This window comes from Sapajus apella, unplaced genomic scaffold (genome assembly GCF_009761245.1).
Source record: "Sapajus apella isolate SASKATOON/1434 unplaced genomic scaffold, GSC_monkey_1.0 scaffold108, whole genome shotgun sequence".
NCBI lineage: Eukaryota > Metazoa > Chordata > Mammalia > Primates > Cebidae > Sapajus > Sapajus apella.
Window position 1 is genome coordinate 5,684,372 of NW_022437048.1, and position 18,843 is coordinate 5,703,214.

General features: G+C 34.5%; 1 protein-coding gene and 1 non-coding gene across 2 annotated transcripts in view; both read left to right on the forward strand.

The window, feature by feature from the left end:
• The window catches only part of DCK (deoxycytidine kinase), a 33,851-nt gene extending 15,349 nt beyond the window's left edge, over window positions 1-18,502 (forward strand). Inside the window, exons 3-7 of the mRNA XM_032259356.1 lie at window positions 8,769-8,962; window positions 9,985-10,132; window positions 12,247-12,362; window positions 13,090-13,180; window positions 15,458-18,502. Coding sequence (XP_032115247.1) covers window positions 8,769-8,962; window positions 9,985-10,132; window positions 12,247-12,362; window positions 13,090-13,180; window positions 15,458-15,484 — 576 coding nt within the window. The 3' untranslated portion in view covers window positions 15,485-18,502. The remainder of the gene's footprint in view (window positions 1-8,768; window positions 8,963-9,984; window positions 10,133-12,246; window positions 12,363-13,089; window positions 13,181-15,457) is intronic.
• On the forward strand, window positions 3,314-3,444 carry LOC116537314. The gene has a single exon (XR_004263068.1). It is a non-coding gene; the product is annotated as a small nucleolar RNA SNORA36 family (small nucleolar RNA).
• Window positions 18,503-18,843: the final 341 nt, after the last annotated feature.

Sequence of the window (18,843 nt, forward strand, 5' to 3'; positions counted from 1 at the left end):
CCACGTTACCCAGGCGCTTCAAACTCCTGGGCTCAAGCGATCTGCCCACCTTGGCCTCCCAGAGTGTTGGGATTATAGTCATGAGCCACCACTTGGGGCCTATAGTATTTAATTTTATTCATCTATCACTGTTTGTCCATTTTATGCCTTTAATTGGTTTTTGAGTGATTTCCAGTTAGTTGATCTTATAAACAGCATTGGTGTGAGCATGAATTCACTTGTATACATGCGGAAGTTTCTGTAAGAATAAGAAGTAAAATTACTGGGAATGCTTATGATGCCTGTTTTCTAAAGTGGCTTTCCAATTTTCTTTCTCCACAGTGTAATCAATATGTCTACATTGTGGAATTTAGTATTGTCTGGCTTTCTCAGTTTTGTCATTCTGCTGAGTGTCATATATATATATATATATATATATATATGTATACAAATTTTTTTTGTATCTCCCCGCTTGCTAATGAGGTTGTGTTCCTTTTCATATGTTTATTGGTCATTTGATTTTTGTGAAGTGCCCACTTAGGTCCTTTTGCCCATTTTCGTCTAGGTCATCTGTCTTCTTTCACTGCGTTTTTTATAAAGCACTTACTCAAGTTTACTTATCTTTTGAAATGAGAGACTTGAGTTCTAAAAGCAACTCTTTTTCCTCTTATTTCTGGGGTCAGCTGTCAATGCAGTTATCCTCAGGTATTAGATAGAAATTAATCAGATTAAACCAATGTTGGAAAATATAGAGGGGATTCTTAAACAGGGTATTGGACTAGGTGACCTCCATTTAAGGTCTGTTGACACATTTGTGATTTGACTCTCAGATGCCTCACATTAACCAAGGGCACAGAAACTGATATATAAAACCAAAATGCCAAAAATTTTAATTTGCAGAAAGAAATGTAATCATTAAGGTAATTGAATTTAGATCAACTTATTCTTCATTTGGCCCATAATTCTCAACCAGTGGAAGGAAGTCATAAGAATCTCTGTGGGAGCTAAACAATTTGAACACATGGAAATAGAGAGCAGAAAAATAGATAACAATAACTGGGAAGGGTAAGTGGATTGGAGAGGGGAAGGTGAAGAGGAGTGAGTTAAAATGTACAGACATGCAGGAAGCTTGAAGAAATAATTCAGTGTTTTATAGCAGAGTAGAATGCAAAAAAATATGTTGTACACAGGTGATAGACACCCTGAATACCCTGATTTTATTACTACACATTATATACATGTACAAAGTTTCTCATGCATTCCATAATTTGCACACACAAAGAATCTCAAGGATTTAGGTACTTTTTAAAATAACAGTCTCTTGGAGGTTCAAATATGTGGGATGCCTCCTAGTTAAAAATCATCACCCTAGTGAATCACTGTTACTGTTGGGAGTATATTGAACCTTTTAGTTAGGTTGCAGAGAAGTTGAAAAACATTGCTTTCATATGCAAGGGAAGACAATTTATAATATGATTGTCTGTTGAGCTTGGAATCAGAGCCCAGAGGAATTAGTTAGATCATGTTAATCAGACTGTGTCATCAAACTATGGTGCATTAATACATTTGTCTTCATTTTAAGACTTACAGCTTTCTGAATCTGACATTCATGTTTATGAGATGGGACATTTTCTTTCCATGTACTAGAGTCCGAAAGCCAAACCGTTCATTCTTTATGACTATCATGCTGATGATCCTATTAACATATTCTGTCATCAGAGTTTATTGAAATCTGGTCGTGTCTTCATGATGTTACAATGCACATTCTTGGAAGGTAGCTTCAACTTTCTCCTGTGTATTGAGGACTGCTGTGTTGTTAATTCTCTCTATATACTTCTGGAAACAGTTTCACACTGTGAGGATAGTATTTTTGAGGTACAGTTGTGGAATGTGAGGATGGTTGTCTGGGTGGCTCCCCTGTATCTTTGGATATTTTCTTTTTCTTTCTTTTTTTTTTTGAGAGGAATTTTACTCTTGTTGCCGAGGCTGCAGTGCAGTGGCACTATCTCTGCTCACCACAACCTCTGCCTCCTGTATTCAAGTGATTCTCCTGCCTCAGCCTCCAGACCAGCTGGGATTACTGGCATGCACCACCACCACACTTGGCTAATTTTGTAGTTTTAGTAGAGACGGGCTTTCTCTCTTGGTCAGGCTGGTCTCGAACTCCTGACCTCAGGTGATTCCCCCTGCCTCGGCCTCCCAAAGTACTGGGATTGCAGGTGTGAGCCCTCGCACCTGGCTAAGTTTTTTTTTTTTTTTTTTGAGATGTAGTTTCACTCATGTTACCCAGGCTGGAGTGCAATGGCGTGATCTCGGCTCACCGCAACCTCCGCCTCCTGGGTTCAGGCAATTCTCCTGCCTCAGCCTCCTGAGTAGCTGGGATTACAGGCACGTACTACCATGCCCAGCTAATTTTTTGTATTTTTAGTAGAGACGGGGTTTCACCATGTTGACCAGGATGGTCTCGATCTCTTGACCTCGTGATCCACCTGCCTCGGCCTCCCAAAGTGCTGGGATTACAGGCTTGAGCCACCGCGTCTGGCCCTGGCTAAGTTATTTTAATATAGTACAGGCATGAACCACCACCACACCCAGCCTTTTCTTCTTTTTTCGTCTGCTAAACTCAAGAAGTGAGATTTTATTTCTTCATCCAGGAGTCCTTCCCCAGACTCATCCTTGATCTATTCCTTAAGGTTATAGTATGAATCACCCACTATTCAAATGTCAGTTTTTCTTAGAATACCGTTAGTGATGAGAAGTGACTGTTCTCAAACCTAACCTTGGCAAGGTCAGTCTTACTTTGGATGTTCTCGTTTTGTCACACGTCTTGGCATTTGTGAATTTGGGAGAACTGGGTCTTTGGTACCTCTGATCTCTTCCTTTAGTAACTAACTGTGCATCCATATGCTTAGCTTTTTCAGTTTTAGCTTTTTTTTTTTTAACCTGCCACCTAGTGGCTGAAATGTTGCTATACTATTGATAAGATACCACTAATTTTGGCAAAATAGTTAAGAGGCAAAGCACCTGAGAAGGTTATGTAATCTCTCCTTTCTCCAAATTTCTCCTGGGAAGAATAATCTTTAAAACATACCACTCAGATTATTAGCAATCTTTGTATGGCAGATTTTTAAAAATAACAATAATGTACTTTATATGGTGATTTATGTTGTTATTTAGGCCCAAAGCTTTGATGTAATTGCTTCCTTTTAGCTTATTTGTGAGATATGCAGACCGTTAGGAAGCCATCTCTTCTTTTTCCATTGAACTGAATTCCTTTGGAGGATCACTGTTATTAATTGTGAAGTACTATTTTAATTTTAAAAAATTAAGATATTTCCAAAGTGTTGAGTTCAGTTCAGGGGAACTTCCCTGCTCTGTTAATTAAACCTTGGAACATTGAAACTGGCTAGGGAAAATGATTGGATAGAAAATATTATTCTATTCATTTATCCCTAGCCTACAAAATAAAAAAAGTCCAATAAACTTTATTGTATGTACATATTTTAAAAAATTAAGATACTTTATTTTTTTAATTTACCGATAAAAATTATATATATTTATGGTATATGATATGATGTCTTAAAATATGTCTACATTGTGGAGTGGTTAAATCAAGCTAATTAATATATGCATTACCAATACTATTTTAGTTTTATCCACCACTTCTTACCACTAATAGGCCACTGAAAAACTAGTAACTGTGATAAAGAAGGTATAAACCATACTTATCTATGACACAATGACATATTTTTTACTTTTAATAAGTAATTTTTTTTTTTTTTTGCGAAGGAGTCTTACTCTGTCGCCTAGGCTGAAGTACAGTGGCACGATCTTGCCTCACTGCAACCTCTGCCTCCGGGGTTCAAGCGATTTTTCTACCTCAGCCTCCCACGTAGCTGAAGCTGGAATTACAGGCACATGCCACCACGCCAGGCTAATTTTTGTAATTTTAGTAGCAATGGGGTTTTACCATATTGGCCAGGCTAGTCTTGAACTCCTGACCTCAAGTGATCTACCCATCTTGGCCTCCCAAAGTGCTGGGATTACAGATGTGAGCCACTGCTCCTGGCCTAATAAGTCATTCTTAAAAATTAGTTAAGAATGCTTGATAAAGTACTTCTACTTGTACCTTTTGAAGTGATGTGATAATTTTTGGCTTGTATTATTTTGAGAGTCTTGCTTTGTTGCCCAGGCTGGAGTGCAGTGATGAACCTCAGACCACTGCAGCCTCCACCTCCTGGGCTCAGATGATCCTCGGACTTTAGCCTCCTGAGTAGCTGGGTCTACAGGCCCAAGCCAACATGCTCAGCTAATTTGTGTATTTTTTATAGAGATGGGATTTTGCCAGTGTTGTCCAGGCTGGTCTCAAACTCCTGTGATCAAGCAATCTGCCTTCCTTGCCCTCCCAAAGTGCTGGGATTAGGCGTGTGAGTCACTGCTCCTGGCCTGGTTGGTTATTTTATAATTCTCTTCTTTGGTAGACTCTGATCTTTTTCAGTTGAACTTAATTCAGCTCTTTTTCAGTGTTTACAAAGATTAGCCCTAGAATTAAAAGATGACTGATTTTATAGCTGACCTTGATATTTCTATTTTTTACTTACCTTGGCAATAATCTGTACTTCCTACAAAACAATGAAGTGTTCTTTCATAAAATGACAATGGATATGTATTATAGAGAACAGAATAAAAAATACCCATAATCCTACCACCCTGTATGTATCTTTTACATAGTTGAAATAATAGTAATATATTACAGTTTGGTGGAGGTGATGCATAATTTTAAAAAATATTATAAAGTAAGACCTGTTTACTGTTTGAAGTTAAGGAAATATTAGAAATTATCAAAAGAGGGGACTAAAACTTACCTATAACTTTGTTACCTGGAGATAACCTTAGATCTTACTTGGTGAAACAGTATACTTTGTATTTTGTTTCTTCCCTGCACCCCGTAATATTTATGTCAGGGCAATTAAAATTGTCATTAAAAATTTACTGTAAATGATTTTTAATGGCAGCCCAATTTATTGTATAATGTACAATTATTAATATAAATACCTACTAATATTGGAGTAATAACCTATTTGCTTAGCATTGTGATAAATATCTTTATGTTTAAACCTATATTCTAGTTTATTTCTTAAAACTAAATTTTCAAAAGTGGAATTAATTGGGCCAAAAGGTACTGATTTTTTTAGTAAATGTAGCTAAACTGCTTTCTATCTAGAAATGTTCTACCAATTTTTATTTAATGTAGTTTCACTCTGACACATTCAAATTTTTTATCTGGATAGTTTTCAGAGAGGAAACCTTGATAAAATTAACATTTGGTTTGGTAAAGATGATGCACAGTATTTTTTAGATAATTTTTTTTTTTTTTTTTGAGTCTTGCTGTATTACCCAAGCTGGAGTGCAGTGACAGAATCTCAGCTCACTGCAGCCTCTGCCTCCCGGGCATAAACAATTCTCCCACCTCAGCCTCCGTGGTAGCTGGGACTACAGGTGCATGCCACCGTGCCTGGCTAATTTTTTTGCTTTGTAGACAGGGTTTTGCCATGTTGCCCAGGCTGGTCTGGAACTCCCTAGCTCAAGCAATATGCCTGCCTCAGCCTCCCAAAATGCTGGGATTACAGGCCTGAGCAACCTCACCTGGCTGGATAAATTTTTAATACATATTTTATTCTTAACATTCATAATTGCATGCAAAAAGCCCTTGTAGTTTGTGTCAAATTTCATGCATAGGATCGAAAGAAAATGTTTTATATGACTCTTAAGTTATCCTGAAGAACCGATAATGATACCCTGGCTTACTGTTAAATTTTCTAATTTGTTACACTGTTAAACTAAGAGACAATAATATCTTCATAGCTGAAAATTCTATTACAGATTTTTGATTTAGTTTGAATTTACATATTTTTATTTTTAGAACTAGTTTATTTTTTGATTAGGTGATGAATCAAGATTGGTTATCTAAGTTATTATTATTATTATTATTATTTGAGATGGAGTTTCACTTTTGTTGCCCGGGCTGTAGTGCAATGGTGCAATCTCAGCTCACCGTGATTTCAGCCTTCCGGGTTCAAGTGATTCTCCTGCCTCAGTCTCCTGAATAGCTGGGATTACAGGTGTGTGCCACCACACCCGCCTAATTTTGCATTTTTAGTAGAGACAGGATTTCTCCATGTTGGTCAGGCTGGTCTCGAATTCCCGACCTCAGGTGATCCACCTGCCTCGGCGTTCCCAAAGTGCTGGAATTACAGGTGTGAGCCACCGTGCCTGGCTAAGTTATTTTAACATAGTAAACTTTGAATTGCTTTGGGCAAGAGACATTATATGTATTGAGAAATTCAAATAAAAGGAGATGTGTGTTTTTTTTTGGTGATTAACTTTTTTATTGTGGCAAAAATATAAAATTTATCATCTGAACCATTTTTAAGTGTACAGCTCAGTAGTGTTATAAGCATACTTAGGTCATTATGAACAGATATTCAGAACTTTAGCATCCTGAAAAGATCCAGGGACCTGTGGAGCTTCTTCTATACTTTGAAGAACTATAGTTTTACTATACTTAGAGAACATATTACTTCATCTGGAGAAAACAAAGACTCAGAGAACTCTAGAAATATAAAGAATCTCTTAAAAAATATCATCTAAAAGATTAGTAATTATTTTTATCACCCTGTGTTCATATTTCCCCATTGTCTCATAATGTTTTCATAATTTGTTGAAATTAGGAGCCAAACAAAATCCATACTGGTTACATTTGTTGGTCAATATGCCATTTGTTTATTTAATTAATTTATTTTTTTGAGATGGAGTCTTGCTCTGTCCCCCAGGCTGGAGCACAGTGCACATTCTTGGCTCACTGCAACCTCTGCCTCCCGGGTTCAAGGGATTCTCCTGCCTCAGCCTTCCAAGGAGCTACTATTAGAGGCACGTGCCACCATGCCCAGCTAATTTTTCATATTTTTGATAGAGACAAGGTTTCACCATGTTGGCCAGGCTGGTCTCGAACTCCTGACCTCAGGTGATCTGCTTACGTCAGCCTCCCAAAATGCTGGGATTACAGGCAAGAGCCACCGTGCCTGGCCTTAATATGCTTTTTAAATTTTAATCTGTTGGTTGCCTCCTCCTTTTTTTCCTTTATAATTTATTGTTGAAGTCATTTGTTCTATATAATTTTCCTCATTCTGGTTTTGGCTGAGTGTATCTCTGGCAAAATTTAACATATTTTTCAGTTTTCTGTATTTCCTGTAAATTTACGGGTAGACAGATGCTTGGTTAGATTTACTTTCAGTTCTTTTTTGGCAAGATTCCTAGTTGGTGACATGTATTTCTTTACATCAAGAAAATGTGTTTTGTGACGTTAAAATCAGTCGGTCAGTTCAGGTGTTGTCAGCTTGATTCATCTATTATAAAATTCCCAGTTAACTTTTCTCTAATAATTTTAGCATCTATTGCTAATTGTTGCCTCATTGCAGTATATCAGTTTGTATTGTAAAAGGTGATATTCCTTCTCCAGCCTTCTGAATTTACTGGGGGGGATTCTTTAGTAAGGAAGACCTCTTCCTCATATACTACTTCATTATCCTGAAAGTATTTCTATAGAAAATGCCAGAATAAAATGTGACTTTTTTTTTTCTTTTTACCTACACATTTGCAGAATAATTAATTTATGACCTAGGAGCCTCAGAAGATGACTAGAGTTTTGTTTTGTTTTTGTTTGTTTGTTTGTTTTTTAGTATTATAAACTCATGAATTTTTGCCTCCCATTGGAGATGTTCAAATTATTCTTTGACCAGTGGCAGCGTATGTCCTTGGCACAATTGCAGTGGTCTGTAATAGTTTCCTAAAATATACAAGGTGAAGCTCCTCTCGTATATTTTCTTACTCAGATTTAGAATCAGAATTCTAATTCCTTTCAGTGGGAAATGGTATTTAGAGATTATAATCTGGGTGATATTGTTGTATATTCCTACAAGGTTGTCACTGTTCATAGGCCTTTTGGTGGACAGAACTAGAAAAATGATACAGAAAGAGAACAATAATTCATGTGTTCCATATGCTATTTCTAATTCAGATAGTAGATGATAGAGTTTTACTTCATTTTAAAATCTACATTTGTATTTTTCCTCAACCTGGAAAATATGGTTCTGACAATAAGATTATTGAATTGCAATATAAAATCTGGGGGAGGGAACTATTCTATTCTATTAGAAGATTGGAGGGTTTACAGATACAAGTGCCTAAAGGAGCCAGACAGCCAGATGAATACATCAGACCTGTTATGAAAATCGTTAGGGAATGGTGGGAGTTGATAAGCTGGAGAACATATATGCCATCTAAAGGAGGCATCTGCGACTTGCCCGTAAATGATTTTTGCCAAGAGGGATTTTGCCAAGATGGGTACAGTATTACTTGTTTTTTTTTTTTTTTTTTTTCATTTTTAAAAAGAAGATGTAAATCCAAATATTTTATGTGAAATTATTTAGCTTTTAAATATTGACAATAAAATTGACAACTAAGTCAAAGTTTTAAAAAGGCCTTTTGAGCCAAACAATGATTTCTTCCATAGGTTATTAGTTTGTAATCTCTTGTGAGAAAGATCTAAGGATTTTTCCAGACCTTTGGCAATCTGAAAAGAGTATGAGAAAGGGAACTTAATCATCTTGGTTTTACTAATCATGATTGCATTTATTTATCTAACTCTTCTTTTTTAGCCTTAAAATATTAAAACAGCCCTATTGATCATTTATTTTGCTTTTCCTTTCTTTTTTGCACATTCACAATAGGAACTTACAACGTCTCAGAAAAATGGTGGGAATGTTCTTCAGATGATGTATGAGAAACCAGAACGATGGTCTTTTACCTTCCAAACATATGCCTGTCTCAGTCGAATAAGAGCTCAGCTTGCCTCTCTCAATGGCAAGCTCAAAGATGCAGAGAAACCGGTATTATTTTTTGAACGATCTGTGTATAGTGACAGGTATGTATAAATGACTTTACTTGGCCATTTAAGGTTTTTGTCTTAGAACTGGACATTTTTTCTTTTTCTTTCTTTCTTTTCTTTTTTTTTTTTAATGTTTCCTGGGAATTGGTAATATGAATGGCTGAGTTGGGAGATTTAAGATAGAAAATGACATTTAAATCCCTCAGCAGTCTGGTACTAATGGCATTAGAAAAGTTATTGCATTTATAATACCTAGCTTCCATAGAAACTGTTGGGAACATGGTGGTGGCCATCTCAAATTAAATTTGCAGAGAAGTTGTTTTTCCCTCTAACCCTTTTAAAATTATCATGTACTCTGGTTAAATCTGGATCTATATCCTAGACTCTTACCTGGAGCAAGAAGATAAAAGTCTCTAAGGGGCCTTAGAATTGCTAGTTATGCTAGGATTCTTTTGACCTCCAAAATTAGCTCAGAAAAGAGGTTCTCAAACTTTTGATCTTAGGACCTTTTTCAATTTTTAATAACTATTGAGGCGTGCAAAGGGCTTGTCCTATTGATATTTAGGTTACTAAAAATTAAGATGCATAAAAATGATTTAAAATTAATAAATTCATTACATATTAATATAAATTTGACAAAAACAATGATATTTTCTAAAATAAAAAGTAGCTAGAAGAGTGTCATTGCTTTACATTTTTGCAGATATCTTTAATACCTTGACTTATTTAAAAAGAGCTGGATTTTTATTTATGCTTCTGTAGTTAATCTGTTAACGGTATGTTCATTTGTTTGAAGTATGTTGGTATATGAAGTAACCTGGCCTCTCACAGAACCCCTTAGAAGATCTTGGGGATTTATGGAATCCTCACTCCATATTTTGAGAACCATTGGCCAAGAACATATTTCCTGTAGATGGAAAGACTTCTGTCTTTTTCAGCTGTCCACGGCACTACGTGCCACTGGATTTAGGATAATGTTTCATGTTCTTATTCTCTTTTTTATTTCTTTGTTGGTTTTTTTGGAAATGATATATGTGTTGATGAAGACTCTCTTTTAGGTATATTTTTGCATCTAATTTGTATGAATCTGAATGCATGAATGAAACAGAGTGGACAATTTATCAAGACTGGCATGACTGGATGAATAACCAGCTTGGCCAAAGCCTTGAATTGGATGGAATCATTTATCTTCAAGCCACTCCAGAGGTAAAACACAATAAAAATGTGTTCCATAACAATTTAAAGAAATATTTAGAACTCTTTTCAGTGGTATGTAATGAGGGCAATTTAGTTTAATTCCAGCCTTCCAACCTCCCACTCCAAATTAGAAACTTGTAACTGTATAGATAGAGGTATTGTTTTTTCTCAGCAAACTGGAATCACAGACTGGCCAAGTTGCTTTTTTAGGCTCTTTATGCTTCCTCAATTCTTTTTTATTTTTACTCATTGTTTCTTCCCAACATTTGCAGACTCTCTTATTCACCACAATTAAAGTAAGGAATGTGGTCAAGCAACTCCTAGAATATAGGCTTCATGAGGTGGGACCTTGGGTGTTTTGATTACTGTTGAATTTCCAGTCCCTAGAACAGTTCTAGGCACTGTTGGAGCACATAGTAAGGGCTCAGTAAATATTTATTGAATGAATGGAGTATGGAGATCCTTTTCAAGAAATCTTTTATTATGGTTGTTTGTGGCTTGGAATGAGTGGATAATGCCAGCTATAGTTGGGAAAAGACTTAGAGGACCATTTTCAATTAAGAGAGTTCACTTGAAAAAGTGCTTTTTGTGATAGGTTGTAACATAGCTATTCTAATTACATATGATATTATATAATGAATACAGAAAGACCAAATAGATACTTTTCATAAAACTAACCTAAATATTAAGATCTTACATTTAATCAGAAGCTTTCTGGTTTTGGTGCTTTCATCCTATTGTTTCTGTTTTTTAATTCTCATTTCTTCCTTAAGTCACAGGGTAGGCACTGATGAATGTAAATGTCATAACTTTTGCCTTAAAATTAGTTAGAATACTGTGTTGCTATCGAAGCTGGGTTTTTAAAGAAATTAGGTTTCCGATTCCAACGAATGATTTTGTTCTTCATTAAGTGAGGATTTAGCAATTCTTTAGTAATTTCAAAAGTGACTTTTTCATTTCAACTTTGAAATTTATTTTTATTTCTGAAAGTTTTTTGTTTTTAATTACAATCATAGTAAATAAAAATGTGAAAAATAACATAAAGAATAATAATTTCATTTTACTTGAAACATAATCAATATTTAGTAAGCTAGAATTTAGCAATTATAATTTCAGAATTCACTTTTATTTTTGAAAATATTTCTTAAAGTTATGAAAAATAGTACAAATCAAAAAACATAAAGAGTACTAATAATTTCATTTTGATAGAAACATTCATATTATCTTAAAGTCTAGCACACAACTTTATGTCATCAGTATTGTTTCTGATATCCTTTGATGAAAGGATTGTTTAATTATTGAAAAGAGAATTTAGAGTAGACTTTGCAACAGTTTGTATGCTGCCGTGGTCTTAATGCATGTCATTTAGGTTGGAGGTTTTTATTTCTTGAAATGCATGAAGAGTTTCTCAGGGTCTATGAACCCCTAAAAATTATACAAAAGTTTTTATTTAGGTGTACTTTTGGGGGAACATAATCCAGAGCTGCACTGTCCAATGTGGCTATTTAAATTTAAGTTTATTAAAATTAAATAAAATTTAGAAATTTAGTTCCTTGGTCACCACATAAGCCATATTTCAAGTGCTTAAAAACCACAGGTGGCTAGTGGCTGCCTTATTTGATAATGCAGCTGCAGGACAGGCATAAAGCATTCCAAAGTTGTTTTGGTTGTGCTGGTATAGAGCTTTCATCACATTAAGAACCACTGCCTTTAGTGGTTTTACATGAACTGAACATAGATGTTTTATAATCAAGTTTGATTAACAGCGAAGTAAGATTACCTTTATAGACTGGCCTATCTTTTAGCTATTGTTTCTGAAAATTTTAAGTAGATGTTTAATTTTTTTTTTTCTCCTTTTTATCAAACTTAGTATATTTCATGTGTGGATACCAAAAATTTATAGACTTATTTTAACTTATTTTTGAAAGTACTGCTTGGTTTAGAGCCACCATGTGGCTGAAAAGGTCATGGAGGGAAAAATAAATTATTTCAACTTTTAAGAAGTAGTGTGTAGAAATTTTGGCTAGTATGAGTGGAGAGACCCAGAAAAGAAAATTTTGATGGCAGCAGACAAGAATAATTATTCCTGTCTTTTTCTTCCATCTCTTATTACTTGCTTTTAGACATGCTTACATAGAATGTATTTACGGGGAAGAAATGAAGAGCAAGGCATTCCTCTTGAATATTTAGAGAAGCTTCATCATAAACATGAAAGCTGGCTCCTGCATAGGACACTGAAGTAAGACGTCCTTATTTTTATTTACTATTCGTTCTAAATATCTTTGTTAAATTTTAATCTAAAATTTGGAAGTTATGACTAGGAACATGTAAAATTTTCAGTCATTTACTTATTCGTATCTTCTAGAAGTAGGTATAGATTTTGATTCTCTTGATTGCAATGAGATCCTATTTTCTTAAAGTTTTTATAACTTTATAAAAACTTGGTAATATTGATAGCATAACATATGAAATTTCACCTTAAATGAAAGTAGGAAATATATCTGTACATTATTTAGGTACTCTTTCAGAAAGAATTTTGACTTGGGAGATTGTATAGCATAATTGTTGAGAGGATAGACTTTGTTATTAGTCAGATCTTGGCTCAAGTCCAGTCTCACTTATTAATGTGTGACCTTGGGTAGCCTCTAAGCTTCAGAATGACGATTCTGAGCTTTAGTTTTCTCATCTTTAAAATGCAGAAATTCCTACTTTATTGTCTGTTTTTTGTTTTTGAAGAGAATTGTATGTTACAGTACCTAGCTTTATATATTTTGTATCTGAGTTTTTTGGCTCCATATGGTAAATCTAGATGAGAAAGAAGGGCCTGACAGATAAAGTATTGCAAAATAACTTTAGTGTAAATGGTTGACAACATTTTGAGCTTCCAATGATATAAGAATGAATTTTTAATGTTTCTCTCTTTTTTCAAACATTTCTGATTATTTTATTAATCTCTTTTTAAACAGAACCAACTTCAATTATCTTCAAGAGGTGCCTATCCTAACACTGGATGTTAATGAAGACTTTAAAGACAAACATGAAAATCTGGTTGAAAAGGTAGATTCTTAGACTACAAACTAATATTTGTTTTGTCTAAAAAAATGTACTAACTTGTGAGAAAACAATTTTCTAACAGAAAAGATTCCATAAAGTTACATTAAGAAACAGTTAAGAGCTTTAGAAGATTTTGGACTGTTCGGATCCCAGTCCTGACTGAATTCTAGCTTTGTGGCCTGAGCTAAAATAAGGATGCTTCAAAATCTCAGAACCTGACAGATCTCTTAGAAAAAAATTAAATAAATAAGGATTTTTTTTTTTATCCTTTAGCGCCCTTTTTTGTAGGATAGGGAAAATCGTAACAAAAATTCTTTCTCACTCCCTTTTTCTCTGCTTTGTCCCATTTCTTCCTCTCTTCCCTATACCACCAAGCTTTAGATACTTTAATAATAAACTGCTTGTGAAATTAAATTTATCTTTTCAACCAAATTCAATATGGAGGATATTTAAAGTTGTAGGATGTGGATCTCATCCATTTTTATGTTGGCTAAAGTCTTGTGATTAAAGGATTAAAAGTTTTGAATTTCATCTCAGATCATGTCAAGGATTATTTGACATTGCCTAATCATTGAGTCATTATCTTAATCGTAGTTCATTTATCACCCAGATCAGTGGGAGTTGACCATATTCTGTTACGTAAGTGGTGCCCATATTGATGAAGGGACTGGGTGAGAATTTATTGATGAACATTGAGAGAGAATAATAAGGGGATTTGTATAACAAATGTCCCTATACCCGTGTTGATAACTCAGTAATTAAACTATAAAGAAGAAACCACAATTTGTTTGGTTTAGTTTTGAGAGAAATTTGATTTTTCCTTTCTTTTGTGACATATCTGCTGTTTAATAGAGACTTAACATTCATAAGGGATATATTTCAAGAATCTTGAAAATCTTCACATTTTATGTAACTACTGTACTCTATACATGTAGTTGTTTTTCCCATTGATATGAACTAAAGCTTATCTGGAAAATTCCAGTGACCTCTTCATACTATTAATGATGTTAAAAATATAGGACAAATTCTCTTATGATACTATTAAAGTAAATGAAATTAAGTCAGTATTAACAACTAACCATCAATTTAACTGACTTTGTAAAACCACTTTTTAATTTTATCTAACACTACTTTGTTTTGCCTAAGAATCATTCACATTATTATATTTACTTTTATTAATAGTGCTAGCAGTTGACTTTCTTTTTAAAGTATTTTTACAAGGCGATAATCTTTGTCTCTTGAGAATTATTGATAGAATATGTAAAGAACAAGTGTATTCTTACATTGTGGTCAGTTGGCTAGGTTCATTGACTCCTTACGTATATGATTTTCCCTACACACTGACATTGCAGAGTATATAATTCACATCTGTGCTTCAGAAACATGACAAATCTACTATATGTTTCATCTTCAAAGTTGCTTGAACTATTGTGCTTATTAATTTTATCAGTGTTAAAGCTGCACATGTCAATAGTCTATGGTATTTAAATAAAGAGATTATGAAATTGGTGTTACAGCTATTTTTAGAATTATGTCAATCTTAGATTGATGGATGCAGTGACTCATACCTATAATCCCAGCATTTTGGGAGGCTGAGATAGGAAGATTGCTTGAGCCCAAGAGTTCCTGACCAGACTGGGCAACATGGCAAGACCTCATTTCTATAAAAAACAAACAAAAACTAGCCAGACATGGTGGTGTGTGCCTAGCCAGGAGTTCAGGGCTGCAGTGACCTGTGATTGAGCCACTATACTCAGCCTGGGCAACAGAGCAATAAACTGCTAAAATGACCTTTTAGGTCATTCATCTTTTACTACTGAAGTATTTAATAGTATTTCTTTTTTTTTCCAGACAGTCTTGCTCCATCACCCAGCCTGGAGTACAGTGGCATGATCTCGGCTCACTGTAATCTCCACCTCCCAGGTTAAACCAATTCTGCTGCCTCAGCCTCCCAAGTAGCTGGGATAACAAGTGCACGCCTCCAAGCCTAGCTAATTTTTGTATTTTTAGTAGAGACGAGGTTTCACCATGTTGGTCAGGCTGGTCTTGACCTCCTGACCTTAAGTGATTCACCCACCTCGGCCTGCCAAAGAGCTGGGATTACAGGCATGAGCCACTGCACCCTGCCTTAACAACATTTCTTTGGAAAGTAAATGCTATGACATTGTGATCGTTACTTATACAGCTGGGGTCTTCAACTAATATACTTTTAAATGAAGATGAATATTAGATATCTAAAATTAGTCAAGGAATTATATTGATTTTTTTTCCTTTCCTCAGGTCAAAGAATTTTTGAGTACTTTGTGAAGACTGCAGGCAGCCAAATGGTTCCAGACCCTTCAGCTTTGTGTGTCTTCCTAACTTCATATTAATACAAGTTTGTTTAGAAAACCCAAGTTTTTAACCATCTTCGTTCTAAGGAAAACAAAAAGATTTTTAAAATGAATCTTATGGAAAGCTTTTTGACCAGTTTTTTTTTCTTTTCTTAAAAAAAAAAAAAAAAAAAAAGACATTTAAAGACAAATACATTATTTCTCATAGCAGGAAGTGTAGGGGTAGATGGTTCCAGAATCAGTTTAGTGGCTAAACTACATTATAAAAGATCCAGCTTCCTTCTGTCTTGCCACTCTTTTGTCTTCCTTGGCAGTTAGCTTTTTTCCCTGGTGCGTCTCACCTCACTGGTAACCAGTTTCTTAACTGAAAGCTTTAATGTTACACAGTAATTGGTAGTGTGCCCTGTGTAAATTAGTGTACCTATTAAAAGTTGCAAAGGGGAATTAAAGGAATCCCTAGAATAAGGATTCTAAAGTTTTATTTTAAATGATTATTTCTTAGCAGTTTAGCCCACCTCTTATTTCCTGCCTCAGTTTGCTTTCTCTACTGTCTGGATTAATTAGGTAGCCTGCTATTTCAAAGTTAAAATAAAAGTCACACATTTCTACTTTGCAAACACTGTGTTACTGTTTGCTTTCTAGTTTGCTTTCCTTTGTAGGGTTCTGCTTTAAGTTTTTTCCCTTTTTCAGAGAAATTACTGATAAAAAATGATCCTGCTTTATATATAGTATATCCTGAAAGCATTATTGTTTTTTGTTGAACTAGGAAATAAAATTAATGAAGACAGAGGTTAGTAGTTAATTGAGTCATTTAACTACTTATTTGTAAACCATCTATGCGAACATTTGTAAAAACTTGCATGGATTCATCTTAGTTCTGTATATAAAGATACTTTCTTTCTAGTTTGTTTAGTTAAGGTGTGCAGTTTTTCCTGTGTATTAAACCTTTCCATTTTACATTTTAGAAAATTTTATGCATTTTAAAATGAAGGAAGAGTCACTTTCACTTTGAAACTATTATTTTTCTTCCTAAAATGTCATTTTTGTTTTTGGTTTTTTATTCAAAATGATAATTTAGTGGATTAACCAGTCCAGATGCACTGATCTTTGCAAAGGGGACTTAATTTCAAATCTGTAATTACCGTACATATTTGAACTGTCTCATGATAGGTATACATTTTTTTTTGTTTGGTATAAATGAATGTGTCTACTTAATTAAATATTTCTTAATAAGTATAAACCTCATGTACTACAGTGTACCTGTTTTCATGGAAATTGTTACATCTTTTCAGAATTAAAATTTATTCTACTTTTAAAGAAAAAAATATGAATATTAAAGGTGAAAATTGTCTGTACAAATTACATTGATTCTATTTTAAGTGTAGACATATTTCAGTGATTTTTATTAACCTTTAAAAATGTGTAATGACTTTAAAAATTTGTAGAATTGAAAAGAAGCTAATAAAAATTTATTATTTATTTGTCATGACTCAAAAGTTGTCCCAGTGTGTTGGTCATAAGAGAATTTAGCCTAGTGGTGGTCTGCATTATGTCTTGGATCTCTTACCTATATCATGTCTTCCATTAGAATTTATATATGGCTCTTTATAGGTTGCTCTCCTAGAAAGGTAATTAATAATATAAGACTTATTTTTCTCCAGAATTTTCTCTTCTGCTATGCCTAAAACTTAAAGCATTATATACTGAGCCACCTAGAACTTACCGTCTAGGTGTCATATTTTAAAGAACAGAGTTGTAAAATGTTTCTAAAATAGAGATGCAGATCTTACTATCTTAGAAAAATAAATGCTAGATACATTGCAACATTAAGTGTATATAAATTCTGGTAAATAATAGCCTTCTTAATTTGACTAACTTACCTCTTCTTTTAATTTTTTTAAGAGACAGGGTCTTGTTCTGTCACCTAGGCTGGAGTACAATGGCACAATCATAGTTTACTACAATCTTAAACTCCTGGGCTCAAGCAATACTGCCTTAGCCCCTTAGGGACTATGGGGCTTGCACCACCATGATGACTAACTGTTTAAAATTATTTTTTGTATAGATGGGGTGTTGTTGCCCAGGCTGGTCTCAAACTCCTGGACTCACGTGGTCATCCTGCCTTGCCCTCCCAAAGCACTGGGATTACAGGCATGAGCCACTGTGCTCTGTGCTAAAAATTTTTTTTGAAATAGCTTTTGACTCATAAAAGTTGCAGCAATATTACAGAGTTCCTGTTTACCTGTCACTTAGTTATTTCTCTATGATAACACTTTATTTAACGAGTATTTTATCAAGACAATTAACTTTCGTGTACTACTATTAACTAAACTACAGACCTAATTTGGATTTTACCAGTTTTATGTCTTATTTTAATTCATAAACTTTAAAACATCTTTATTTTTTATTTTTTAAGAGCAGTTTTAGGGTCATAGCAAAATTGAGCAGAAAGTAAAGCATCTCATATACTCAACTGTTTCTCCTTTGCCCTCCAGAACCATCCCTACTGTCAGCATTTCCTTCCATACTTGGTACATTGGTTGCAATTAATGAACCTACATCAACATATTACCCAAAGCCCATGGCTTGCATTAGGGTTTATTCTTGGTGTTATACATTCTGTGGGTTTGGACAAATGTATGATATTTATCTGCCATTGTTTTTACTGCCTTAAAAATCCCCTGTTCTGCCTGTTCATCCCCTCCATCCCTGTCAACTAATCCTTTTACTATATTCATAGTTTTGTATTTTCTAGAATGTTATATACCTGGAATCATATAGCACGTAGCCTTTTCAGATGGGCTTCATTCACTTTTCACCTAGTAATATATATTTAAGTTTCCTCCATGACTTTTCATGGCTTGATCACTCATTTTTTAGTGCTGAATACTATTCCATCATCTGATGTAAAACAGTTTACCCACCAACCTACTGAAAGATGTCTTGGTTGTTTTGAGGTTTTGGCAATTATGAATAAAGCTCCTATAAACATCCATGTGCGGGTTTTTGTGTGGACTAAGTTTTCAACTTCTTTGGGTAAATATCAAGGAGAGCAGTTGCAGGATTGTATGGTGAGAATATATTTAATTTTATAAGAAACAGTCAAATGGTATTTGAAAGTGGATATGTGCCCTTTTGTATTCCCACCAGCAATGAAAGAGTACGTATTGTTCCATACCCAGCCACTTCAGTATTTGGTGGTGGTAGTATTTTGGATTTTGGTCATTCTTATAGTTCTATAGTATATCTCCTTTTAATTGTGATTCCCTAGTGACGTCATGTTGAACATCTTTTCACATACTTGCCATCTGTATATCTTCTTTGGCAAGGTTC